At 46.6% G+C, this 27,681-nt stretch overlaps 1 protein-coding gene and 1 long non-coding RNA gene across 3 annotated transcripts; one reads left to right on the plus strand and one right to left on the minus strand.

Moving 5' to 3' along the window:
* Positions 1-3,675: 3,675 nt before the first annotated feature.
* On the plus strand, positions 3,676-27,353 carry LOC114602547 (uncharacterized). Its single transcript, XR_013393576.1, has 3 exons — positions 3,676-3,750; positions 6,186-7,041; positions 27,242-27,353. It is a non-coding gene; the product is annotated as an uncharacterized LOC114602547 (long non-coding RNA).
* Positions 4,274-17,888, minus strand: CALML6 (calmodulin like 6). Of its 2 annotated transcripts, none has more exons than XM_028740915.2 (5): positions 17,599-17,888; positions 11,439-11,613; positions 10,038-10,182; positions 9,163-9,263; positions 4,274-4,973 (listed from the first exon to the last, which is right to left on the minus strand). In XM_028740915.2, the coding sequence occupies exons 2-5, from the start codon at positions 11,560-11,562 to the stop codon at positions 4,927-4,929; spliced, it is 417 nt and encodes a 138-aa protein (XP_028596748.1). In that variant the 5' UTR covers positions 11,563-11,613; positions 17,599-17,888; the 3' UTR covers positions 4,274-4,926. The 2 variants fall into 2 exon arrangements, with proteins under 2 accessions (XP_028596748.1, XP_028596747.1); XM_028740914.2 differs by lacking the exon at positions 17,599-17,888 and adding an exon at positions 16,801-16,922.
* Positions 27,354-27,681: the final 328 nt, after the last annotated feature.

Here is a 27,681-nt window from a genome sequence, read left to right on the forward strand (position 1 = left end):
CTGCTCTCCGGTGGGGAAGCTGGTCCCGATTTCCAACTGCTGCTTTCTGAGTCCCCTCTGGCCCCTCCTTCCTGTGGTGTTCCCTCTGGCAACCCCCTAGCTCTGACCACGGGAGCCCCTTTCTGTGAATCCTCTGATTCGCTGGAGAGACTTAGAGACCTCGGACGGCTATCATCGCTGACCTCTCCCTCGGATTCCTCTCCCTCGGTCTCTAATTCCTCCCTTTCCTGTCCCTCTGCTCCTGAACCCCTGACAGTATGTAACCCGAGGTACCACTGTAGTTGGTCAAGGGAGCCGTGGACCCAAAAAGGTTCTTAATATTGTGCTAGCTTCATGACGTGAAAGAGGGCTCCAGGAACTTCATTAGTGAGCATCCATCCCCTCAGTATGTCTCCTGGGCTGACTGACATTATGTGTAATTCATTCATAGAGGGGGGTTTCCCAAACTCAGTCATTCTGTCTGTTTCCAGTAGTTCCAGTTGTGAGTACCATTGCATATTTAGCTGAAGCAGTAGCACCCATGAGCGCAAGAAGCAGGCAAATATCTGCATCCCCGAGGAAGCTCAAAGCTTTGCAGGAGGGCAATTAAAACACCAAACACACATGCATTTAAGCAGGTCTTCTCCCAATAACCCAGTGAGGAGGACTGAGCATGCTCGGTGTCCATGGTTGTCATTTCCAGAGGAATCTGGTTGCTCGCCATTTGAAACAAAATCCTGGACTTGGTTTGTTTTACATTTAGCATGTAAAGGTAGAGGGACCCCTGACCATTAGGTCCAGTCGTGACCAACTCTGGGGTTGCGGCGCTCATCTTGCTTTATTGGCCGAGGGAGCCAGCGTACAGCTTCCGGGTCATGTGGCCAGCATGACTAAGCCGCTTCTGGTGAACCAGAGCAGCGCACAGAATCGTCGTTTACCTTCCCGCCGGAGCGGTACCTACTTGCACCTTGATGTGCTTTCGAACTGCTAGGTTGGCAGGAGCAGGGACTGAGCAACGGGAGCTCACCCCGTCGCGGGGATTCGAACTGCCAACCTTCTGATCGGCAAGTCCTAGGCTCTGTGGTTTAACCCACAGCGCCACCTGCACCCCCCATTTAGCATGTAATGTCCTAAAAACATAACTGTAGGATAGTTTAGATGGTGCTATGGGCTCTTCGAGGAAGGTGGTTCTTAGGTGCACTTTTTTACGCAGACTCTTCATTGGCTTGCTATGCCTGTTCTAGCACGACACCATAAGAACCTCCTCAGTGAAATAAACTGGGTTATGTGCACACCCTTGTACGTCCAGGTTCTAGGTAGTGCTGGCTGGTGCCCGTGGAGACTGGTAGGGCGGAAGGGAAGGAGACCACCAGCAGGACAGTGACATTGGTGGGGCAGTGCCCTGTACCCCGTAATGGACCGGCTCCATTGGTTGGAGGATCCTATGCCCAACACTGCCTGGGCCCAGGGTGTAGTGGCCCCCCCCCATTTCTTCCAAGCTCTCTCTGGCAGCCCATGGGTATTTTAGCCATCAAATCGAAATGCTGTTCTAAGAATAACATCAGTAACCTTTCAGAGATCTTGAGCCTTTCCTCCTATTCGAATCTTTCATTGTCCCTGGAGAGCTCTGGTTTCAAACTCGGGCCGCCGCTGGTACCTGATACTTTTCCTCCTTCCGAGAAGAGAAGGAGGGTTTCCACTACCGTCAGCACATTGGGCAGGCTTTCGCAAACATAACACCTCCTGGTATTTTCCAGCGCTTGGGAAGTGCTGAAATTGCAACCATCTACCCGAGGGAGGCTGTTTCTCTTTTCAGCTCCCCAGACCGAAATGGATTTGCATTTCCCTCAGCAGGTGTGACCAAAAGTGACTTGGCTGTCATGCAAGTGCGTATATCAACCTGCAAAGGAGAATCCAGTGTGTAAAAAAAGAGAACCTTTAAAGGCATCTCTCTGTTCTGATGTTCAAGGTGTTCGTCATTCCTTATGGTGCCACTGTGCCACTGCCCATGCCCTAGAGGAGGATGTCCTGGTATGCTTGAGGAATTCTTGAGATTTGCAGAAGTACAAATCAACATTTTTTTGTGGGAGGTTCCCTAAAGAGGGGCACCCCCTGCTAAACGAAAACAAAACCAGGTCAACAAGGTTTAATCATAATAGGCCTAGAATGCTGACTGACTTGGAAACGGGCAAGTAAATTGATTGGAAATGACAAATGGAGTATTGTGAGACGGCATTGCTAGTTAGTTGGAACTGAACAAGAGCGCCTGACAATGCAACGTTTTCTTGCAGCTCCCTCCCTTTCTGGTATTTCAGAGAGCCTGGAGTCCAAACTGCAGAGTTCCATGATTGCATCTCTTTCCATCTCATGCTTTTACACAGAAGCAGCTGCCAGTTCCAGCTAGAAGTTGGTTGGGAGACTTAAGCTGTCCTGTAGCCAGTTTCCTAGTCCAGTATTGCTTACTCTGACTGGCGGCAGTTCTGTGGGGTTGAAGCTGAGAGAGATCTTTCCTATAATCTGCTACATGTTCCTTTCAACTGGAGATTGTGGGTTGCATGCAGTTGCTCTACCACTTGGCTATTAATCCCTCCTCTTTTTATTTCTCTCCGAAACATAACAAGCTGCTGTTACAGAGTCAGTCCATCTAGCTCTCTATTGCCTATACCTTGTGTAGGGGAACCTTTGGCCTTCCAGATGTTGCTTCACTACAATTCCCATCATTCCTGGCCATTGGCCATGCTTGCTGAGGGTAATGGGAGTTGTAATTCAGCAGTATCTGAAGGGCCAAAGGTTCCCCAAACCTGGCCTATAACTGACCAAGCAATACCTCCCCACCCCCAGGGCTTCAGAGATGAGTGTTTCCCAATGCTACCTGGAGATATGCAGGATTGAACCTGGGGTTTTCTGTATGCAAAGCAGATGCAAATTTAGAGTTGCCAGATGGTTGTTTGCGGCTGGTTGATAGCAAGATCAAGTAGATGGTTGCATCTGTGCTGTGGCCATCATAGAACAAGTGGCTCAGTTTGGAATTTTAATACCTTGGGCAGGACTCTGTTGAGGAGGGAGTTGGTGTGCACAGTGTCCTGATTTCAATTCCCACCATCTCCACTTTTGTTTTGTTTTTAACTCTGGTGGGGAGCTGCTGTTACCAGTTAGTGTAAACTAGGGATGTATCAACTTACGTTATCTAGATGGTGTTGGACTCTAGGCCCTGTCGGCCTGACCTGTAGTCAGAGATGACTGTGAATAATATCTATATACCACATAATGCTAAAATAGGCTTCTGAGCAGTTTCCAAAGAAGAAACACTGGGTACACAGACTATAAAATATAAATGCCTGGAATTAAAATCTACAATAAAACAATTCAGGAATTAAAACAGGAGGACAAAGAGACTGTGTGAACAGGTGTGTCTTTCAAAAGCAGGTGGAATGCCAATACAGATAGACCTTATAGTGCAGCAACAATGGTGCAAGACTGTGTAAGATATCTTCATAGGTGGAGACATTTAGCATTTCTAAACATTAAGTGATATTGATGGAATCAGGCTTCAGTTTGTCTCTCCCTCATAGCCAATCTTTCTACTGGCATACTGCACAAGTTGTCCCAGGAAGATGGGACATCCCGTTTCCTCACATGAGGGCACGGCGGCCATTTTGGGTGTTGAGATCTTGCCCGAAAAAGGCGCTCCCTCCCCCCCCCCCCACAAAAAAAAAACAGGTGGGGGGCCCTGCAATCTTGTGTGGGCCATGTGACTCGCACAGGAACACGGTGAGGAAGATGTGCGTTATGGTTTGGGAACTCAATATGTTGGTCATAAGTTGAGCCTGCTGGATGAGGCCCAATGGCCCATCTAGTCCAGCATCCTGTTCTCACAGTGGTCAGCCTCTGAGGAAACTTGCAAGCAGGGCCCAAGCACTAGAACATTCTCCCCTCCTGTATGGTTTCCAGCAACTGATGTTCAGAAGCATTTCTGCCTCCAAATGTGGAGGTAGAGCAATAGCCATCATGGCTAGTAGCTGTTAATAACCTTATCCCCTCAGAATTTGTCCAATCCTCTTAAGGCCGCCCAAGTTGTTGGCTATTACTTCCGCATGTGGAAGCGAGTTCCATAGCTTAACTTTGTCTGTGTAGTTAGTTCTTTTAAAAAGCTGTCCTGCATCTGGCAAGTAAGGCCAAGAACAGATGTGGTTAAATGCTGAACCACATCTGTTCTTGGCCTTACAGGCCTGCGTTTCTTTCACTGATTCTACCCAAAAAGCCACACTTGGGGGGTAAAGAAAACGGAAACTGGTTTCATTGAAATTTTATTAATATGAATCTTAAACAAGTGCAATCTGTCCAATTTCCAGCCCTCAATTGCCCAAGGCGATTTAACTTGAGCTGGGCACACACCATGTATTTCTAGCACATTGAAAGCACATTATTTCCCATGAAGATTCCTGAGAGCTGTAGTTTACCCCTCACATAGCTACAAGTCCCAGCACGGTTAACTGCAGCTCACTGGATTCTTTGGGGGAAATAATGTGCTTTAAAAGTATTGTGAGTACACAGCCTTAAAGCTATGCTAACTTTGTATGGGGTAGATGCCTGTCGGACTTCTGGGGTCTTCTCTGAAGAATTCTGGGAATTGTAGCTGAAGAAGAATCCTCTGGTAAAGTGGCTTAGCCTGGCTCTTTTTGCAGAACGACCGAATTACACTTTTACACCTGTTTTAACTCTGTCATGTAGATACACACTGGGACTGGATTTCCCTCACCCCTCTTTGCTTGCAGACTTCTTGCTGTAGGGATGTGGAGATCTGTACACCAATATTTTTTAATTTTACCTACAGACATTGTGAGGCTTGCCCCTTTTGTCTATTTACACTGCAAGCAGGAAAGTTGCTTGGGTGGAGGGGGGGGGGACAGGACTCTGACATCAAGAATTAATTTCTTCCAGTGGGCCTTATTGGGTCAATTTAAATGATTCGCCGGTCATCATCGCCACGAACTCTAGAAGGGGAAAACAAACATAGATATTTATTAGAAAGAAGGTGGAATTGATGGTTTTTCTTCCTTCCTCCCTTTGCCCATTTCTTAACTTTCTGGTATATTTTCAAACACACATACAAGAGACGTAAGCCCTGCTGAGCTCAGTGGAGCTTGTTTGTTTATTTCACGCAATGTATTAATAGCACACTTCTCCCAAGCTATGACCTGTAGGATACCAGGTTTCAAATCCCCACTCGGTCATGAAACTCACTGGGTGACCTTGGGTAAATTTCTTAACCTACCTCACAGGGTTGTGGTGAGAATGAAAAGGGGAGGAGGAGAACCCCTGAGCTCCTTGGGAGATAAAGTTGGTATATAAATGTAGTCCCAATGGTTGGTCCATTGGTCAACATCATCTGCACCTTTTCAAAGGCCTGCCTGAATAGGTCTTCAGCCTGCTGGTGGACAGGAGGTAACTGGGAGGAGAGAACCCCACAATCTGGGAGCAGCCACAGAAAAGGCTCACTCTATCTCATGTCACCACCAACTGTGCCTCTGATGTGAATGGGACCAAGACAGGGTGCACACCTGAGAATCTTAGCATATGGGCAGGTTCATAAAGGGAGATACGATCCCCCTAAGCCACTTATTAGCAAGCATTGCACTCGATAGGTACCATCCATTCTTTTCACATGGAGACCTGGCCTGACCATCAGCACCAGCCAGTCATTGTTCTGCCATGTTTGAGGTAGGCCTGGGTGTTGTGTAGAGTCCTGCCGGCCAGGCCCTTAGCTCCCAGAGTTTGGCCATGTTCACTTTAAACAGCCATGGCTTTCCCCCAATTTTTTGGGAGCTGTCATTTGTTAAGCGTGCTGAAAATTGTTAGGAGACAAGCTCTATTCCCCTCAGAGTTACAATTCCCAGAATTCCCTGGGAAGAGGGATTGGTTGCTAAAGCACTCGACTCTGTGAGGGGTGTTTTAATGGCTCTTGGCACCCTTAACAAATGACAACTCCCAGAATTCTTTGGGAGAAGCAATGGCTACTTATGTGCTTTGAATGTATGGTGTGAATGGGGCCTGCTGCAAGTTTGCTCCAACAGTGCCTGGTCCATGTGGCCTGGGAAATCAGGTGACGCTGAAGGAGCCAGTCAGCAGCTTAAGAGAGATGTAAGCCTTGCAGACCTTCTGACTTCCTTCTGCCTTGTTAGTGAGCCCTTCCTTCTGCCTCCTAGCTTCAGGTGCTCAGACTGCAACCTACCTTCATGGACCCTGCCTCAATTGCCAATCAATAGTTGTCACAGGAACATGCCGGTAAGTAATCACACAGTTTAAAGTCGGATTTAACTATTTATTAGCAAAAACACTATTTCTGCAGACTTGGTTGTGTGTTTGACTTAATGAGTAGAGTAGCTCATTCCCAGTGGTCTTCCTCCATGAAAACCAGTTGATAAGTCTGAACGTCCCCGCCTCCTCGCAGCTGTCCCCTCCTCTCCAGGTCTTTTCCCAAGCAATCAGAGACTGCGCCTGGGTGCAACCAACCTCTCCTCTGCCCTTTTCATACCTCTTCTAGTTCTGGAAGACCAGGAAAGAAGGGGGCTTGTCACAGTAGGAGGGGGAGACACCCGTGACTCTGCACCAGCCTGACTCATCTCTGCCTCTTGGCATCCCTTTCCTCACTTTCCTGCTTCAGCTTCTGCCTCTGATTCTGGACTTCTTTCTGCTACGGACTCTCCCAGCTCACTAAGCTCTGTTACCTCTTCAGCTCCTGATACCTTCTCTTCCCGGTCTTTCCCCCCTTTTCCCTCTGACCTCTCATCCTTCTTCCCTTGTGCGTGTGTGTGGGGGGGGGTTTCCTCAGCTGGTTCCTCCCCCCATTCCTCTGTTTCCAACCACTCTGTGACAATAGTTTGCTTTTTTCTCTAGTCTAGAGCATAGAAATCCGAAAAACGACAGCCAGGTGTGGGTGAATGGAACCAGCTGCAGCCACTGACACATCACCCAAATAGAGGTCATCCACTAACAGTGAGCACCTGGACAGCAGACCAAAGAGAACACATGGGGGACCCAGTCACAATCTTCCCTGCTGTGGTGAGATGGATTGTGCATAGTAGTTATTGCAAAGTGTGCACCTCTACATATGTGTATCTTATTCTAATATATGCCCTCTTTGGGAGTTAATGTATTCCTTCTACTTTGGCAATGTGGAAATAGTCAATGCCTCAAACGACTCCTGGAGTGGGGAACATTTTTTCAGCCATGGGGAGGGGACACATGACCTTCCGAGCAAACTTGTAGGGGGCTGCATGTTTGACAGGGCCAGTCCTGAATGAATGGCCCAGAGATTTAAGGGTGTCAGACCCTAAGGATGGGCCCTGAGAACCCAAAGTCTCTGGAGTCAAACCAGAGAGATTTTGGTCATATTAGTGAGACTTTCCATGTGTTCAGGGTGCAGGCAAGCTGTATCCTTAGCCTGGATAGGTCTTGCAGAGGCAGAAAGAGCACCCCTCCATTTGCTGCTCTGAAACAAACATGTACAGGGACATCCTTGGTTGGAGAGTGCCTATGAGCCAGACATTCTTGTCCATACATGATCTTGGGGGTGGGCAACACGCTCAGTTAGTCTTTGGGGGAAACTGTGTAAGGAACCTCCTCTTAGATAATACCACCTCTACGCCGGTGTCTGTACCAACCAAAACCACAACCACGTTTCTGTAGTAATCCAAGCATTGTTTTCAGTTTATTTATTGCATTTACAGTGGTACCTCGGGTTAAGAACTTAATTTGTTCTGGAGGTCCGTTCTTAACCTGAAACTGTTCTTAACCTGAAGCACCACTTTAGCTAATGGGGCTCCCACTGCCGCCGCGCTGCCGGAGCCCGATTTCTGTTCTCATCCTGAAGCAAAGTTCTTAACCCGAGATACTATTTCTGGGTTAGCAGAGTCTGTAACCTGAAGTGTCTGTAAGCTGAAGCGTCTGTAACCCGAGGTACCACTGTAAATCCTACCTTTCCTTCCAAGGAGCCCAAGGTTGCATACATGGTTTCCCACCCCACCCCCACACCCCTCATTCCTCACAACAACCCTGTGAGGCAGGTTAGGCTGAGAGGCAGTGACTGGCCCCAAAGTCACCCAAATGGGGGTTTGAACCCTGGTCTCCCCCAGGTCCTATTCCAATGCTTTAACCACTATACCACAACCTATGAGATCAAACAATTGGGCAGCAACCACCGCATGCCCTCCTGCAATGCAAGAACGGTCTTTAGATCTTTGCCACGTATTTTGTAAAAGCAAAATAAGGGACAGTTGTTTTAAGAGAAGGGAAAGTGGCACACGCTGCAATTTATCAAATATGGATACTGACTAATGGCAGAATGGTGCACTATACTGCCATCTGCTGGAAAGTCTGAAGAACTGCGATGGTGCTTCCTAGGTTTATCTGTGTTTCAAGTCAAACATCCTACTAGGAAATTGGTTAGGAAATTGAGTTCAGGATACGTGCAAAATAATGGCGGGGACAGTAGAGTCAGATGGTGGTATCTCAGAGGGTGTAGCCAAATACCTGTTGTACTCTGTGAACTCTATAGACCAAGGTGTGCCGTGGGTGGGGGGGGGAAGAGGTTTTGCTGTTGCTTTAAGTCCCATTGAACTCAATGGGCATTACTTCTGAGTAGGCATGTACAGTATTGCATGGTGTGTGTGCACAAAATGTGTAAGAACCGTGGGTTTGCTGGATTAAGGTTGAGCAGTCTTGAACCATTGACTCAGCTACGGAGGGGCTATGGAATGTTCATTAAAACTCCAAAATTCTTAAAGAGAAAAATATGAATGCAATCTACAAAGCCCAGGTCAAGTAAGACCATGTTGCATTGGTGATAAGAGATTTAGAAGGAGGAGGAGGCAGACCTGTGGAAGTCTTGCCAGTTGTTAGATTGTGTGTGCATATTTCATTAATGCCATGTGTGTTTTGAACAAAAAGATAGGGATGCTGATGTGGCTCAGTTGGTTAGAGCATGGTGCTGATAACGCGAAGGTTGCAGGTTTGATCCCCATGTGGGACAGCTGCAGATTCCTGTGTTGCAGGGGGGTTGGGCTAGATGATCTTCAGGGTCCCTTCCAACTCTACAGTTCTATGATTCTATGAATGATTCTATATGGCTGACTGTACCTATGAGATGTTCCTCCCTTCTAACTCCCCATGCATTTCTGATACCTTCGTAGTCAATGGTCCCATCCCCGTCTTTGTCAGCTTCTTTCATCATGAGTTCTGCTTCCTGTTCGTTCAGCGGCTCCCCAGCGTTCGTCAGCACGTACCTAAAGGGCAGAGGCCATGGTAAGGCGTGGTTGTGCACTATCTGGTATGCTGCCTCTAAACATGGAGGTTCTGCTTTACCTTCACTCACAAAGAGCTATAGATCTGTTTGATTCATGCAGCGCATATTTAATCCATGGAACTCACTCCCACAAGAGGCAGTGATGGCCGCCAACATGACAACCATCACAGATGTCATCTTGGATGAGCAGAATTGGATTGCTGCTGGCCAGGATGAATACTGGGTGGCTTGAAAAGAGGACTGGACAAATTTGTGGAAGAGAAGGCTGTGGGAGGGGTAAACTACAATTCCTACGAATCTGGGAATTCCGCTCTTAACTCTTCATCCTGGTTTCTTCGAGGTGAATGCCCATCAAAACCAGAACGATGGCTATGTTCTTCCTCCAATTCCTGGAAATGGCAGGTGCACAGAATGCCATTGTGCTCAGGTCCTGCTTGTGGCATCCGGACTGGACTGATCCAGCAAACTCATCTCATGTTCTGAGGCATTTTCCTAGTCTGTACAGAACGGAGACTGGGTTCACATACATACCCTATGTTTAAAGCACACAGCTTCCCCACCAAAACAACCACAACCACACGGGAACTGTAGTTTACCCTGCACAGAGCTACAACTCCCAGCACCCTTAAGCTACAATCCCCAGGATTCTCTGGGCCAAAGCCATGTGCTTTAAACGGTGTGGATGTGAGTAGCAAACTTGGACGGGAGACTTGGCAACGCCCGCCCTCCTTTGCCCTGTCTTCTGCTCACTTACTTCAAGGTGTTCCAGTCAATGTAGCCTTTGTGCTCCTGATCAAAGACCTTGAAAGCTGCTCTTAGCTCTTCATCCTGGTTTTTTGACTTTTCGTGGTACATCCCCATCAAAACCAGGAACCCATCACAGTTGAAGGTGCCTTTGTCTAGGGGAAGAAAAGGAAGGAAGGACTTCTGGAATCCATTAATGCATTCCTATAAGCAGGTTCATTTTCAACCCAAGGGTCGAAAACGTTCCCTTCTGGACAGCTGTCCGAGGGACACATGTCAGTGGTGGTCAGGACCAGGGGCAGTGGATGCAAAACAGATTTTACGTTGGCTGTGCTTATGCAAAAGTCCCACTGGTGATTTTAGACTCTGGACATTTTAGACTTTGCTGCACTTTGGGATGCTTTCTGCTCATCCTTTTCGCCTAGGGCCACAGACATTTGTACCAGGCCTGTGCAGAGCTTGTCTTGATATTGGCATGACAGTGTAAGACCAGTAAGCCCCTAGTGGGGGGCCCTGGCTGGCTTAGCCCTCCAAGGTCCAGGGCAAGTGTACCCGGCTGCCTCCTCCCTCTGCCTGGTCTGCCACACAGTCATGCCTTGAGGGTACCACTATAAATAGGCTCCTTTTACTGGGAGGAATGGTTGGGAATTGCAAACTAATGTGTGTGGGCAGGGGAAGAGAAAAATAGAACGTATGTGTAACACACACACACACACAGAGAGAGAGGGATGCTATTGCCCCTGTTTGCTCCACTCGCCAAGCTCTTTGCCCTTCCCACACACCTGACCAACCCCCAACCCCACTTTGCACCATACCCTCACCTATCCCCCCCCCCATAGCTGGCACCAAGCTCCACCCCCTTTTAAAGGAGAAGGGGCTTCAGAGTGGCCTGCTAAGCCGCTGTGTGAAGCACCTTCTTCGCCTCCGTTAAACCTCACCACAAGTGTGTTTACCAGAAGTGGGAGGTGTTTCAGAGTGGCTCTCCCCCTCTGTTAAACGACTTGGCTGGACCAGCCTGCCGTTCCTCGTGCTGCAGTTGGAGTGGCTGCCTCTCAGCAGCTATGCAAACTGCAGAGCGTGACAGCGTTTTACATTTTTATGTATATAGCAAGATAATACGGAGCTCCCTTATGCTGAGTCAGGCCATTGGTTCATTAAGCTCACCATTGTTGATGCTGACTGGCAGCACGGCAGGGTTGTCTCTCCCTGCGCTCCCAGGAGACACCAGGAATTGGACTTGGGCCCTTTGGCATGCAGAGCAAATTCTCCACCCCTGAGCTGTCGCCCTTCCCAGATAGATTGATAAACACAAACTCTCTCTCTTCCCACAGCCCTCCCTTTAATTGTAGCACTATTAGATTTGGGGGCCAGAATTCTTTCTGAAAAGCCAGGCCAGACGGGGAATCCTTACTGTCTTTGTCCACATCCTTTGCCATCGTTGCCAGCTCTCTCTTGGTGGGGTTGATGCCAATCAAGCTCATGAGCCTCTCCAGCTCATCCGTTTTCACCAAGCCGTTCCCCTCTTCGTCGAACATCTCAAAGATGCCCTTGTACTCGGTGATCTGCTCCGGCGTCAGGGCGATCGACTGCAGGTGAAGAAAGGCATTAAGCGACTGGTGCCTGGGTGACAAAACGATGCCTTGGATAGTGTTCCTGTTCAGGGGGCCCCGGTCAACCTCCTTTCCCACAGTACTCCGTTCCATTCCCTCCAGGGATCTGTGCTGCCCTGTCCCTGCCAGCCAGCCAGGATCCCATGCCCACAGAGCATGTTCATGTCTTGTTTGCCTCTTTCAGGAGAGTTGACCCCATAGGGTCGCCCCCTTTTGTACTTTTGCAAACCTTGACATACATACACAGAGAGAGAGAGAGAGAGCAAGACGCTGGCATTTGCTCACACCCCCCCCCCCCAAAAAAAAGAGAAAAGGTTGCCTCAGACTGAAAATATTTCCTCACCTCTTCCCTAAGCAAATAAATATCACTGTACTTTCTGCAACACAGGAATGGGCCTTTTCTGTGGTGGCTTCCCTTTTGTGGAATGCTCTCTCCAGGGACGCTCGCCTGGCGTCATCTATATCTATATCTATGGCAAAAACCTTCCTCTATAACCAGGCCTCTGGCCTTTAGCTATCTGTCACTTTTTAGAAGTGGGTGGGATGTTTTTAATATATATACATTTTCTCCTCCATTTTAATGTGGGGGGGGGGTTGGTGTGTGGGGTTTTTTTGTTTTTTTTTTTGTTTTGTTTGTTTTGGTATATCAGTTGGCTTTGGGTTGCCCTGAGCAAGTTAAAGCAACTAACAAGTTTAATAAATAATTGCAGAAGTAAAATAACAACAACTCCATTTCCCTTTGTGCTCACCATGGACAAACCATCAGTAGCCCTCCACCATATGTGATCTGAGGAAGTGGCCATATTCCTCAGTGATTTGTGCCAAAATTAAACTCACCAGTCTTTCCTTAATTTGCCACAAGACTTTTTTGTTTGTTTGTTTTTAAGACCTGGGCACAGCTATTCACCCAGCCATGAAATTCACCAGTTTAGCCAACCTCACTAGGTTGTTGTGAAGAGGAACACACACCATTGCTTCTGGGAGGAAGAATAGAGGAAAAAGCTTGCCACCTGTTTTCAGAGTTAATTTTGAGCTCAAACTAGGAGCAAGCACCAGAGGGCAGTGTTGTGTAGCTTCAGGATCCTGAGCGCTATTCAATCCATCCCAGAATGATTTTCGTATCAGCAAAGCATTTTCGAGCAAGGGGTGGTTGGAGGCATTTCCAATTTATAACTGCAAATTTATTTATTTATCTAGTCTAATGGAAGCCTTGTACCAATTTAATTTGCCCTTTGTTGGAATACGTCTTGCTTTTGGCCATAGCTGTTGCCAGGGGGGTGGGAGATAAAATAATAGAATTCTAGAGTTGGAAGGGGATCCCAAGGGTCATCTAGTCCAACCCTCTGCAATATATATGATCAAGGTTTGTTTACCATCCCCTTAAGCACAACGTCTAGGGCATTTTACAAAAAGTAGATGCAGAAATGAAATATAACAAGAAAAGAAAATAAAATGTTTTTAAAGGGCCTGGGGGCATTTATGGGAGAATAAACATGTCTGCCTAGGGGTGGAAGAAGAATCAGGTTGGTGCCAGGTGGGCCTCTTGAGGGAGGAAATTCCACAACCACTCTGCTACCTTTTTCTCTCTGGCCTTGCATCACCTGGAGGAGACTCTCTGAAGTTTTTCTCCCTCACTCCTAACATTAGAACTCAGAGCTATCAAGTAAAGCGGTGTTTTGGAAGATTCAAGTGCAGGCCAAGGAAACTGATTTCTTCACCCTGCACACATAGCTAAACTTAGGGAATTTGCTCCCCCAAGAGGCCTTGGCAGTCACCAATTTGGATGGCTTTGGAAGAGGGTTAGGCTAACAGTGGCTGCTAGCCACATAGGCTGTGTACACACTAAGCCTTTTAAGCACATTCAGAGCACGTGCTTTCGTAGAATCATAGAGTTGGAAGGGACCTGGAGCATTATCAAGTCCCACCCCCCCCCCCTGCAATGCAGGAATATGCCGTTGTCCCATATGGGGATGGAACCTGCGACCTTGATGTTCTCAGCACCATGCTCTAAGCAACTGATCGAGAACCCAAGGGCATAATTCTTTCCCTCAAAGAATTCTGGGCACTGTAGTTTGTTAAGGGGGTTTCTGGGAAATTGCGACACTCGGAGGGGTGAACTTACAATGCCCAGAATTCTTTGGAGGACAGAATGTGTTTCGAATGTGCTTTAAAGTTATAGTGAATATACAGGCTGTGTTCTGCCATCCTGTCGGGGGCAGGATGCCTCCATATACTAGTTGCTGTGGTGAACAAGTGGGGAGAGTGTGCCGGTGAAATAAATATATGTTTGTAAGAGAGGCGGGGGCAAGGAAGAACAAGAGGAATAGGGGTCAGTGGTGGGTTAGACATTAACTGCAAAGAGTGGTGATTCTGATAGTATTTGGGGGCACAGGGTCGGTCTGACCCAGATTATTGCAATTAATGAGCATGACTAATTAAGGTCCATTAATTTCAGCAGGTCTATTCTGAGCAGGACTAATGTTGCCTACAACCCACTTTTTAAAACTAGGGTCAGGATTGTGTCCTTTAACACTCCTCTCCCCCACTTTCCTGTAGAAAAATATATATCTGAGGGTATCGCCGCTCCCACTGATTTCAGCTCCCAGGTGGAGACTGTGTACCCCTGGCATCCCATGAATGAGGTTTTTTTATTTCATTGAAGACTGAAAAAACAGAAACTGTTTGGGAAGGGGAAGCGCTGAAGGTAATTGTTGCTACAGCAACACATCGTCTGCGTGGTTTGCAACAATTATAATAAATATGATTGATTGTTCTTTAGAGAAAGGTGCTTGGGATATCAGATCCCTGCTTGAGAAAGCACTTGGTTTATTAAAAAGAAATCCAGGAAGATATCAGTAATAATAGGCATGCTCTTTCATTGATATATCAAGGGAACTTTGAAGTTCTGAACTTTGATTGGACTTTCCCCATTAACTGTAGTCACCCAATGCTTTGAAAGCACTGCTGGCAAAAATGAGGCGTTTATATGAGGGTGGGCCTTTTTGGTGGTGGTGGGAATATAGTCCTCTTTCAGTAATTTGAGAATGGGATGCAAAATGGGCTGAATGGCTCATCCTTTCAGAATGAGCCAGATATCCAACCAGGCAACATTGCTACCACCTTGAATCGGCTTTGTGATGTCATCGCATGCCCAAATCTGATTGGTTACATAGCACCGCATCACATTTAATCCATCGGGGGGAGCCTTTGGCCTTCCAAATGTTGCTGAGCTGCCACTCCTATAATCATTGGCTAGGCTTGCTAGAGCTGATGGGAGTTGTAGTTCAACAATATCTGGAGGGCTAAAGGTTTCCCACACCTACACTATGTGATCTCTGATTGGTTGGGATCACATTCTCAGGGGCAAGACAATCAACAGACCCAAGTTAGATCGTGACCATTGATTTCAATGAGTCTACTCTCAGTAGCACTTAATTAGATACAACCTCGTGTTTTTGGACCCCCTTCAATATTGAAGCCCGGAAGTTGAATATGAAGCTGCTACATGCACACCCACCCCTGAATAGCTGCACTGGTGAAAAGCCCTCTATCAATCCCTCTGATTGCAAACACAGTGCTCCCGTGCCAGCAGAAACAGTGCCAAATCTGTGCCACTAAGCATTAAAATAATAAAATAAGCAAAAAGTACACACACACACACACACACACACACACACACACACACACACAAAACCCCACTCTCTCAGACAAGCAGCCCAGAAAGGAATAAGCATGCTGAGTGGTCTTCAGCCGTCTCAAAATGTTGGAGGGAATGAATTCGTCTCGTTGAGCCTCATACAGATTATCTAGCACCCTGGAGAAGGAGGTGGATGAATGGACAGGAGAACTCTAGTTATGGTTGAAGATTTAGAGACCCACCAGATGCCCTTTTTATTGTGGGTTCACAATGATTTGTAGTAATGATGGTATCAAGGTGGTTATGCATTATCCTTGCTTCCAAAACAGTGTGTGCCTGCCAAGTTTTTGGGTAGACATAGTGCTGCATTTCTAATCATGCTGTGTGACCTGTTGAAATCCTGTAACTTTTCATGCCACAAATATTCCAGTTTATTTTTTGATTTGTTGTTTGCTACAGTGCAATAATTGCCCCTGCAGACGGCAAACATTAGGGAAGTATCACTAATAAGCGGGGGGGGGGGGATGACTGGCCCTGTATAAATCTACCACAAATACCCTATTGCTGCATAATACACCCTGCCCCCCCCAAAAAAAAAAATCCCACTGTGTAAAACAGCAATACTTTTGTTACTGGTCTGATTTGTGGAGAACATTTGAATAATATATTAAAAGTTGGTTTTTTTGTTTGTTTGTTTCTTTGCTGCACCAAATTTTTAAAAATCTATTTAGTCCTACATTTGGGAGATTTGCCTATAAAAGCAAATAATCAAAAGCTAGATAACCTCCTCTGATAATCTCAGGTTTTCTGGTGATGGTATCTAGAGGTCTGCCACAGAGGTTCCATTTAGCAAAGGCTGTCAAATATACATTGAGAGATCTTTTCCGTGAGCTTGGTTAACACTTGTACTATCTAAAGGCATTAAAGGAAGGGGTCCTGTTCAACCCTCTAAAGATCCTTTGCTAATGTTCCTAAACGTACTGCGAAGTCCACTACTTTGGATGAACCCAAGTTGTGGAAAGGGCAGAGGGACAATGTCCCTCTATCCCCATTTCACTTGTTCAGTGCAACAGGAAACCTCCAGTTAGGAACAGAAGAAGCTGCCTTGTACTCTCAGAACATTCTATCCATTTAGTTCAGTAATGCCTACACTGGCGAGCAGCAGCTCTTCAGGATTTCAGGCAGGGAGTCTCTCCCAGTCCTACCTGGAGATGCCAGGGGTTGAACCTGAGACCTTTGGCATGCCATGCGGATGCTCTGCCACTGATGCTCTACCCACATAGGAAGCTGTCTTAAGCTGAATCAGACCATCAGTCCATCTAACTCTGTACTGTCCACACAGACTGGCAGCATCTCTCCAGGTTGTTAGTCAGAGGACATTCCCAGCCCTATTTGAAGATGCTGGGAATTGAACCAGCATGCAGAGCAGGTGCTCTAACCACTGAGCCACAAAACACTCCCCAGTTCCGAAAGCATAATTCAAGTTAATTCAAAGTTGCGGAAATTCCAGGTAAAAAGAGACTCACCATTTTCTTGGTGTTTTCGAACTGCTTCGAGAAGGAGAGTTTGCCGGTGGAGGAGTTGAGCACGAGGACAGGGCATGAAGTCACTCCCTTTTACAGCTAGAGAAAAAGTGCTCAGCACTCAGGACCCAGGGGGATGAGCCTCTTGGCAACCTTTTATGGAAGTGAAGGTGGAGGGAGCCCTATTTCTGGAGGGTTCTTCCTTCTCAACAGCACCTGCTGCTGCGTCCCAGAGGCCCCCTGGCTACAAGGCAACTTCGATGGCTATTTTGTGTGGTCACAATGGCGAGGAAGAAAAGCCCATTTTGTTCATTCAAAAATGTCACCCCTACTTCACATTCTCTCTCTCTCTCTCTCTCTCTCTCTCTCTCTCTCTCTCTCTCTCTGAGTTGTTTGTAAAAGCATTTATATGAATAATAAGGCAGAGGTGGGGGTGTTTGGCTTTTGTTTTAGCAAAGAGTGGTGCAGGTGAAAGGACTGCAACAGTTCCCTGCTCCCAAGGAGCTTACAAATGTAAATTGGGCAGGAGGAAGAAGACTCAGGACAGTGGAACAGACTCCTACAAGAGGCAGTGGAGTCTCCTTCCTTGAAGGCTTTTAAGCAGAGGCTGGGTGCCCATCTGTCATGGATGCTATAGCTGAGATTCCTGCATTGCAGGGGGTTGGACTAGATGACTCTCGGGGTCCCTTGCAGCTCTCAATGAGTTTATGCTATAGTGTGTTCAAGAACCATTCCCTAACCCTTCATATATGAGCTGTGTTTTGGATTGTCATGTTAAGCTGCAATCCTCAGCGTGCTTACCTGGAAATAAGGTCCACTGGATTCAATGGGAGTTTACATCTGAGCAGACGTCTCTAGGATTGCATTATTTGCTTCATAAAGTATGACCCCCACGACATTCTGGCGACGTGGAAATAAGTGAGTGGAAGCACTCTCGCTGCTTCTAAAGGCTCTTTTTAGGACAAAGAGGGTTTTTTAAAAAACAAACAAACAAAAAACACCCATACATTTCAAAGAATGGAGTGAAGAAATAGCTACAGCTGCAGGGAAATGAGAAAGATAGCAAAAAGAGATCCTTTCCTTCCAATTTGTAATTATTTCCCTTCTGGACTTTTTCCACCAAAGTACATTTCAGCATTAAGCACTTTGCTCCGGATTGCAAAGTTTTATCTGGTGTGGTCACTTCTGAAAAACAGAACAAAACGTATCTTAGCAGTAAGGCAAGGGTGGGAAACCTTAGGCCTTGTGACTGTCCCCAGACAACCAGCCCTCCTCCACATCCTCCTTGCATGTTTTTGCCTGTCTGGAATGTGCCCTTGAACTCTGATCATGCTTCTTGCTTGCCTGGAAGAAGGACAGAGAGTGTGTGTGTGCAGGAACCAGCGGCGGCCGCCGAGACCACATAACACCGGTCTTGAAAGACCTACATTGGCTCCCAGCACGTTTCCGAGCACAATTCAAAGTGTTGGTGTTGACCTTTAAAGCCCTAAACGGCCTCGGCCCAGTATACCTGAAGGAGCATCTCCACCCCCATCGTTCTGCCCGGACGCTGAGGTCCAGTGCCGAGGGCCTTCTGGCGGTTCTCTCATTGCAAGAAGCAAAGCTACAGGGAACCAGGCAGAGGGCCTTCTCGGTAGTGGCGCCCGCCCTGTGGAACACCCTCCCATCAGATGTCAAAGAGATAAACAACTACCTGACATTCAGAAGACATCTTAAGGCAGCCCTGTTCAGGGAAGTTTTTAATGTGTGACATCTTAGTTTATTTTTGGTCTTTGTGGAAGCCGCCCAGAGCGGCTGGGGAAACCCAGCCAGATGGGCGGGGTACAAAAAATAAAATATTATTATTATTATTATTATTATTATTATTATTATTATTATTATTATTATTACATTGGTCAACAACAAATTTGTTGTCTGCGTTTTTTCAGCTGATTTAGGACAAATCTGATGCGCTGAATCCAAAAATCACATTGGTTTTGCTCAATCAGGTCAAGTTTTTGAGCTATAGCCACATGTCATTTTTTTACGTTTTTGTTCACATGTACGCTTGTGTGGAGCATTTTAGAAGAAGTTGGTGGGGGTAAAATGCCATGTCGAATAATTGTTTTGATTGGAAATGATTATTTTAATGACAAGAAGTATTCAGGTCCGATAGTTCTGGGTGATTATGTTGAAAAGGGATCAGTTTGAAGTCATAAAACCTCGAAATCTTCCATAAATTGTTGCGGCAAAGCATAAAGTTGGGGGATCAAAACCCCTGGCTCACTCGAGTACACTGAAGGAGAACTATGAAGGGGTGAAGTATGTGCTGGAGAAAATTGGTTATGATAAGCGTAAGTGGTTTATTTGTGTTGACCTGAAGATGGTGAACTTTTTGTTGGGACAACAGTCTGGCTTCACCAAGTTCCCATGTTTTCTGTGCATGTGGGATAGTAGGGACCGTGCTCAGCATTACACGAAGAAGGACTGGCCTATGCGGGAGGAATTGGTGCCTTGCAGAAAAAGGAACGTCATCAACGACCCTCTGGTGGACAGAGACAGAATACCCTTCCCACCGCTGCACATCAAGCTCGGCTTAATCAAGCAGTTCACCAAGGCTCTGGACAAGGATGGTGACTGCTTCACTTACTTGTGCCAGGCTTTTCCAGGATTGACCATGGAGAAGTTGAAAGCTGGCATCTTTGACGGACCTCAGATCCGTCAGCTCATCAGAGATCCAGAGTTCGGAAACTCAATTAACGAAGTGGAACTGGAAGCATGGAAGGCATTTGTTCTGGTAGTGAAGAACTTTCTTGGCAACAATAAGGCCAGAAACTACGCAGAACTTGTCAACAACATGCTGACTGCTTTCAGAAACCTGGGCTGCAACATGACCATCAAGATGCACTACCTATTTTCACATATGGACCGGTTTCCTGAGAACCTGGGTTCAATGAGTGACGAGCAGGGGGAGAGATTCCATCAGGACATGAAAGAGATGGAGACCAGGTATTAGGGTCGCTGGGACGCAGTCATGATGGCTGACTACTGTTGGACTCTGAAGAGAGACCTCCCTGCCGCTGAGCATTCCAGGAGTTCCAAGAAACAGAAGTTCAAGCCCTGAAGTTTGAAGCAACATGCAATTTATGTGTACTTACCTTTATGTGTACTTACCTTTATGTGTACTTACCTTTATGTGTACATGGTGAAGCAACATGCAATTTATGTGTACTTACCTTTATCAATGCCCACCATTCAGTTTACAGTAATCGATGTTTCTATCAGGTAATCAATATATATTGTTGGAAAAACATTTTTTCTCTTAAAAACATATTTAGGATGATATGTGTTGTCAAAAATCAGCTGATAATGCCACAAAAATGTAATCGATTTTGTCACAAGATCTTATTTTTTTCAAATCAACATAGCACAAAAACCTGACCTGATGGAGAGAAACGGATGCCATTTCCTGATTCAGCAGTGCAAAAATACCCTAAATCAGTTGTAAAAATCTAGACAACATTCAAAAAGTAAAAAATTGTTGCCCAGTGTTATTATTATTATTACCACCATACCAAGGTAAAATTCACATTCGTTACTCCACCAACCTTTGCCTCTGGACCTGCCCATCTAGGGCCACGTGGCTCTTGGAAGGTTGCCCAGAAGGTAACATGGCCTTAGAGCTGAAAGAGCTCCCCCACTATTGCTATAAATGATTGCTTACAAGCCAAGGGGCAGACAGCGAAGCAGTGTAGAACAAGGCATGCAAGTCCTGTCCAGGAAAGGTTCGTAGTCTAAGTCTAATGAATGAATATTGAGAAAGGGAGGAAAGGGCAGAGCTAATCTCCCCTTACGTGGGGCCAATGGCCTGGTCCAGTTGTGATGTACCTATTGCAGCCTCTAGCTGTGTGTTTCTGGCAGCAGCAGTGGTTTTCCAAGATGGGGTGCTCCTCCGATGGGGTTCTCCACAGTGGCTGCTGGCGTGGCTAGAATAGAGCAGGGTAAGGTGTGTGAGAACGTCGCACAAAGCAGTTCCTGGAGTGCCAGGTTGTGTACAATGATCACCAAACTCCATTTGCATGTGATCAACACACAGATCAATTGCATATTCTTTAAGGTGCATTGAAAAACTGGTTTGACTCTGAGGAGTCCCTTTCTCTTGGTGCAATTCCCCCCCCCCCCAGCCACCCACTCCCTCTGTCTCCTGACCCCTGTTTTTCCTCCTCCTAAGCAAAGTGTCCAGCCTCTGCTGGCACTCTTAATGAGTTATGCCCCTGGCGGCATTTCCCGTAAGGGAGCAAATAGCAGCTCTGATTAGCCAGAACAGAGCCTAGCATGATTGCCAGAGCACGTTAGAGAGTAATTGTACAAATGTGCCATAACATCTCTAATGCGGAGATTAAGAGAACGGTTTGGGGAGCAGAAGGCCGTGAAGTAGCAGCGGCAGAGAAGGAGGGCAGAACTGGGGCGCTGGAAGAGCGGTCGGTTTGAGATTTCAGCATTTAGCAATGCCAAGTATTCCTAGATCCAGGAGAACATTGACCCCCAACTTTTTATTCCAAGGTGGCACACACACTTCTCCCTCTATTTTATCCTCACAACAACCCTGTGAGGCTAATTCTTGTTTTGTCTCCATCCTCTGCCCTGCTGAGTTCTACAACACTGAGCCTGAGGAAGGTGTCAGCCCGGGCCACCCCTTGGTCAGCTTGCAAGAAAGAAGGCAGGCAGGTGGGAGCTGGCTCAGGGCTAACCCCAATGCCCCCTTCACCCTATTCTGAAGCCATCCAAGTTGGTGGCCATCACACCCTCTCGTGGGTGTGAATTAATCGTTTAACTATATGCTGTCCCTGTATCTGCCCTGAATCTTCCAACATTCTCCTTTGCTGGATGACCCTGGTTTCTAGTCCCTCCACAGCTTGCATAATCCTGCACACCTCTGCCATGTCCCCTCTTCCCTGCCACAACTTTAAGCATGCAGATAACGCCCTCTGGCTGTGTGTGTGTGTGTTGATTGCCCTACGTTTGTTGCAGAACCCAATGGGGCAAAGCGTCTTTCTTGCAAGGAAGTATGATGATACGGTTGCAAGCAGAGCACCTGTTGTTGTCCCTAAAGGCTTTAATCAGCACCACCAGCACCATGCCAGGTGGATAGCAGTCCCAAGAGCAAAGGCTCTCCAAGTTGCGCACGCCATATAAGGGGAGCGGTCAGAGGACAAGCATATTTTGAACACTGTCAAGGGAACTGGAAGCTACTAGCTATGGAAAGCCACTAAGTTTACTCCTGCTGCTGGGCCTGGGAGGGGGAATACTGCTGAAGAGGCTGACTTGGGGGGGGGGGGGAGATGTTACCAGCTTAATAGGGTCACATTTGCTCAGAGGAACCTGGAGCCTCGGATTGGCTGATACTGTACTTTGAATGAAACTTCACTCTCCACAGCCCTAAATGCTGCTGGCTGTGGAGTGAGACAAGTCACTTCTAGACAATCTGTTTATTGAGCATTTGTCACGATTCATTAGAACAAAGTTTGAGATGAGGTTAGATGATGTTGGCTATTAATTGAGCATTCATTCTAATCTAGAGCATGCCAGGCATCCTTTTCAATTGTGCATTCATGACTATTTGTGCTCATGGTGGTGTTGGGGTGGTTATATGTGATCTGGCTTTCGGTAGTGTTTGCAAAAATTCCAGGGTGCTTGTTTTCCAATTGGTGCACATCCCAACATTTCCTGCTGAAGCCCTGTAATTTTAAATACCAAAAATGTTCCGTTTGTTGGGTTGTTTTGTCCTGCTTTTGTTGCGCTGAGTTGCCCTCCAGACAGCGATGGTGCCGTAACATTGGAGTAGCATCACAGAATAATACTGAATGGTGTGTGGATGGGTCCAGCATAATTCCACCATTAGCACACTATTATTGTGTCAACTGCACCTTGCAGAATGCACCTGTTTAAAAGCACCCGTTTGGAGTGGGCCCTCTGATTTATGGGGAGGTGAAATTACACTGTGGGAAGCAAATGTTGCTCCCCCTTTTCCAAGCATTTCCTCATTGCTGTTATTATCCCAAAGAATTCAATTTGCAGAGTGGCAGGTAGTGAGATTGTTGTGCAAGAGCTCCAAAATCGTCTTTGATTGTGCTCCCTGATGCTGTTATGTCATTAAATCTGACCTCCAAAGCAGCGACAGTCTGGAAGCTCACATATAATATTTTCACTAAGATATTTTCAAGCACACTTTAGCCTGCTTTTCAGGGGCATAAATTATATGTCAGGTCCAGACTGTGTGGACTACATAGAAATAAGCAAGATCTCAGTGTGCATTGAATGTAGAATATAATGTTGTTTGTATGCAGCTGTCTTTTCCAGAATGTGCTGGAAGCAGGTACTCCAGTGATCTAGGACCAAGGAATGATCTACCGTTATATTTTTTAAAGGAATTGAAGAAAAACAGGGGATGAGCCCAATTTGAGCCAGCCTCCTACTTTCCTGGCCTCACACACACACAGTCCATTTCTTCTGAGACACTGCAGTCACAACCCGGCCAGAGAACATGGAGTAATGGTGTGAAAGCTTTCCAACTGTACTCTTTGATTCAAGCCTGCCTTGCAGTGATGCAAAAGCAAATAGGTTGCTTCCCCCCGCCCCCCTTTCTGCTAGAGCTGCACCTACCCATTAGCCAGAGAGGGATGCGGGTTGCGGGGGGAGAGAGAGATTTGATTCCACATGCATTTAAAGGCAAATCTACTCAATTCACATTTTCTGGAACAATCTGAAAATCGAAATGCAGCCATCCTTCGAAATCCAGGCTTCTCTGAATTTTGCAGTGCTGTTCTCCAACCATGTAATATGTGTGAAAATGCTTACTGCAGGGTAAAGTGTGTAGAAAAATGCATGCATTGGTGAAAAAAAGATACAGCACAATGACTACACTGTATTAAGGGTGATTGTGTTGCAAAATTGCGTATATATTAAAGGAAATGGCATACAATGGGGACCTTTGCATGAAAATGCTGCCGAATTTTCATGAGGGCTTTTGCCATCGTTTAATTGCAAACTGACGTGGAAATGTGGAGAAGTGAACTTGAGAGCAGAAAAATGAGAAACTGAAATGTAAGGATTTGCCCATCCCTAACTGCAACAAAATGCTGCAGTGTGGCTTGGTCCTGTTTTGGTCTTCTGCTCAGTTCCACCTCCTTTCAGGAGCTTCCATTTTGAGCCCCTTCCTGATTTTCTGTTTCCTCCTCCCCCCCCTCCAAATTGCCAACAGATGCTCAGCATCCTGTTGTTCCTGAGCGTGCTCAGTCCTCATTGGGCTGCCCCCCCACCCTTGCTCTTCTCACGTCCTCCCCAATATATTCCCCCTGCTTCTGCAAAAGTTGGGGTTTTCAAAGCCATGTACTTTATTTACCATCTTTGGACTATATATGCAATCATAACCAGGCACTTGAGTTCACAGCTGGTAGTTCCTGCAACAGAGCTTTGCTGTGTTCTGACCAGTCAGTCTTGCCTTTTGCTAACATCCTCCATTGTATTACCCTTCTCACCACCTAGTTGCGATGGCTATGTTTCTCTCCCTCCATTGTTGGTTGCAGTATGCCTCTGAATGCCAGGTGCTGGGAATCACAGGTGAGGGAACAGTTGATGTTGAACTCAGGTCCTCCTTGTGGGTTTTCCTATGAAAATCTAGTTGGCTGCTGAGAGCAGGATACTGGACTAGATTAGATGGGCTTTTGGCCTGATCCAGCAGCCAGACCTTTCTTCTGTTTTTTCCCATCTCTCTTCCCAGCAGGCAGGCTGTGCATGCACTTGGGACACCAAAATGAAAAAAATGAGAAATTTTTGAAAGAATTTGATATTTTTTTAAAAAAGCACCAAAGTAGTTATCATGGGGAAAATTAGAACTTGGTTAGACTTATTACACTTCACTCCAAACTCTCTCTCCCCATTTTTTTTGTTTTTTGTTTATTCCTTATACCCACTGAAACTGTGTGTGTGTCCCCCTTACTAATGTAAATTGAAGTAATGCAAGGAAATTGGATCCTGTCATGTGTTGCACATGACACACATGCATGCACATTTCAGCACACATGTAACTTTTGGTTTAGTACCGCTTTTATTTTGAATTATATATTGGGGGGCTTTCATAGGTGCCATCCCACGCTGAAGTTTGTGGGTGCCCACAACAAAGGGCTTCAACTTTGCCCATTGGCTTTGGGGGCCCGCAGCGCTCACAAATATATTATTGTGGGTGCCAAAGCACCTGTGACCCCCTGGGGTTGGCTCCAGTGGGGTGGGGGCTTATAATAGTTTCAGTGCCCAGGGATTGGAAAGGTCTTAATCAGCATTGAATATTAGACAGAAACCCTCTCTATGGCCTTCTCAGCTGAATCTCTTTCTCTTCCAACCAGCCTTTTAAGCAGAGATCGTTCCCAGCCTGCGTCTTTTTTAGATATTTAGATATTTTTTAATTGTTCTAGTCATTGCTGCGTTTGCCACCCTGGGCTCCTTTGGGGAGGAAGGGCAGGATATAAATAAATAATGGTGGGTGGTGTTTTTAAATTGCAGTCAATTGTCCCACCCACTTCTGCCCTTCGCTTCGCAGACTGCTGGCACGTGGCCCTTGGCAGGTTGTTAAGAAGGGCCAGTGGCCCATGGGATGGAACAGGCTCCCTCCCCACCCTGTTCTAGCTGAGGATGCCAGGGATTGAAACTGGAAGATTCTGTATGCAAAGCGCAGGCTGTGCCAATGAGCTGAGGCTGCTCCCAAGTCGTGCATTATCATTTCCATGTGTGCATTTAGAAGACTATGCCAGAGAGACCTCTTGGTTCCTCCCCATTAAAATGGATCTCTCAGAGACCCGCAGGAGAAGGTTGAAAGCTGAGTGGTACTCTCAATTCATTATTTTTGGAAAGATAGTGCCCTATATCTCCCCAAGAGGGAAAATAGGATCGGTGATTTGGCTGAGACAGAGTCACATAAGAATGCAAGAAGAGCTTAGTTGCTGAAACAAGCCTAAAACCTCATTGTAGGCCAACAGGTTCACTGCCTAGGGAGATGTGCCAGCCAGCAGTTGTGCTGCACTGCACACAGAACAGGCTAGTATAAGTGAGGATGGGTCCTACTTTTAGCCTCAGCAGATCCCAACAGATGCTCAGAAAGCATGCAAGAGATATTTCCTTTCCACTTACCCAACACTGCTCATATCTAACCCCCAGAAATGTGAGGGCCGGGTAGAGGCAAGTGCAAACAGTTTGTGAGAACACAAAAAGAGGCCAAAGGCCCATTGTGTCCAACAACCGGCTCTCCCAGCGGCTGATCAGATGTCCCAATGATAAGTCCATAAGCGAGACCTGAGCACAAAAGCAGCTCTCCCCGTCTGTGACTGCCAGTGACCTAGTATTGTGACCTAGTATTCAGAGGCATATTGCCTCCGACAGTGGAGGGAGGAAACCTAGCCATTGTGGCTAGTAACCAATGATAGCCTTCTCCTATATGAATTTGCCTGACCTTCATTTGAAGTCCTTGAAGAGGCAGCACCAGTCCTGAGAAATGGCTAACCTGATCCAAAACACCCACCCACCTCACTCACACACGAAAACAAAGATCACCACAGCCAATCACAAGCAAACAATCACACCCTAGGCCAACCCCAACCTCTCTCACCACCAAAGGAACACAAGTGAACAACACAAACAACGCTGACACCAAACTCTACACACATTAAACATAATAGAAACACCGCCACCCGACCCCACCCCCATCCATCTTCCCTCTCTCCACCCCCCCCCTTTTCTTCTCTCTTTCTTTTTTCTTCTCCCCCTAATGCCTCAACAAATGAAATGGATTTGTAAAAATGTTACATGAAAAAAAAAAACAAACCAAAAACGAGGCACTACACTTCTGTAAAACAAGAAAATCCTTAATAAAATATTTAAAAAAAAGAAAAGAAATGGGACTATCCTTTGAAAATTCAAATAACCCTTGAGGTGCATACATCTCCTGCCTTTTTCTTTCCCAAGTTTTTTTTGGGGGGTGGGGCAATTGTTCTTAAACCAAGGAGGAATGCCATTATTGCTTTTCAGTATGATGTCAGAAATAGAAACTGCTAAGCACTGGAGTGTGTGTGTGTGTGTGAGTGAGTGAGTGAGTGAGAGAGAGAGCTTGCCCACTCTTGGTCTGGTTTGTTGCATTACATTTGCTCTTGTGAGCTGGTGTTATTTGGCTCCTGCAGTTTATTTTAATTGCTTTGGAGACCCAGCCTCCGGCTCAGCTCTCTAGCTGCCTGCTGCTAGCAAACGCTCCTCCAAACCCCAAGCATCCCCCAGCTGTACTTTCGCCTGCCAAGAGAGGTGTCTGAATAAAATTGTGTTGTGTGCGGAGAAATGGGTGATGCGTGTACACACAGAGACGCACGCCCCCTACTCGCCGGCTGGCTAAAAATAGCTCTCTCTTGCTCTCTCTTGTACATAGATTTTCTGCTGCTCTAGGTTCCACGCCTCGCTCCTGGTTCGGCTAGTTGGAGATGTGGGCGCTCATTAGGGCTTTTAAGAAGGATCGAGATGCGAGCATTTTCCAAAAGCACCGGAGATGTGCTGCCACATATCCAGGTGTGTTATGTGTCTTATAACTAGAAAAAATCTGAATCACATAGGAGGTTGCCTTACAAAGTCAGACAATTGCTCCATCTAGCATTGTTTTGTCTACATGGACTGGCAACGGCTTTCCAGAGTTTTTCAGAAGGGGGACATTCCCAGCCCTGCTAGGGATTGAACCTGGAACATTCTGCATGCCAAGCATATGCTCTACCACAGTGCTACAGGCCTTCCCCTTAACCCATGAAGATGTCTTGTACTGAGCTGGCCCATTGGTCCAGTATTGTCTTCACTGTCTTTCAGGCAGAGGGCATTCCC

Source organism: Podarcis muralis, chromosome 7 (assembly GCF_964188315.1).
Source record: "Podarcis muralis chromosome 7, rPodMur119.hap1.1, whole genome shotgun sequence".
NCBI classification, from domain to species: Eukaryota; Metazoa; Chordata; class Lepidosauria; order Squamata; family Lacertidae; genus Podarcis; species Podarcis muralis.

Excerpts from the sequence above, each read along its gene's own strand:
- CALML6 (XM_028740914.2), bottom strand. Across the intron at positions 10,183-11,438 it reads AAAGGATGTGGACAAAGACA|ACAAAGGCACCTTCAACTGT; the intron begins GTAAGGATTCCC and ends TTCTTCCCCTAG. Across the intron at positions 4,974-9,162 it reads TGGGACCATTGACTACGAAG|AGTTCGTGGCGATGATGACC; the intron begins GTATCAGAAATG and ends TTCCCCTTCTAG.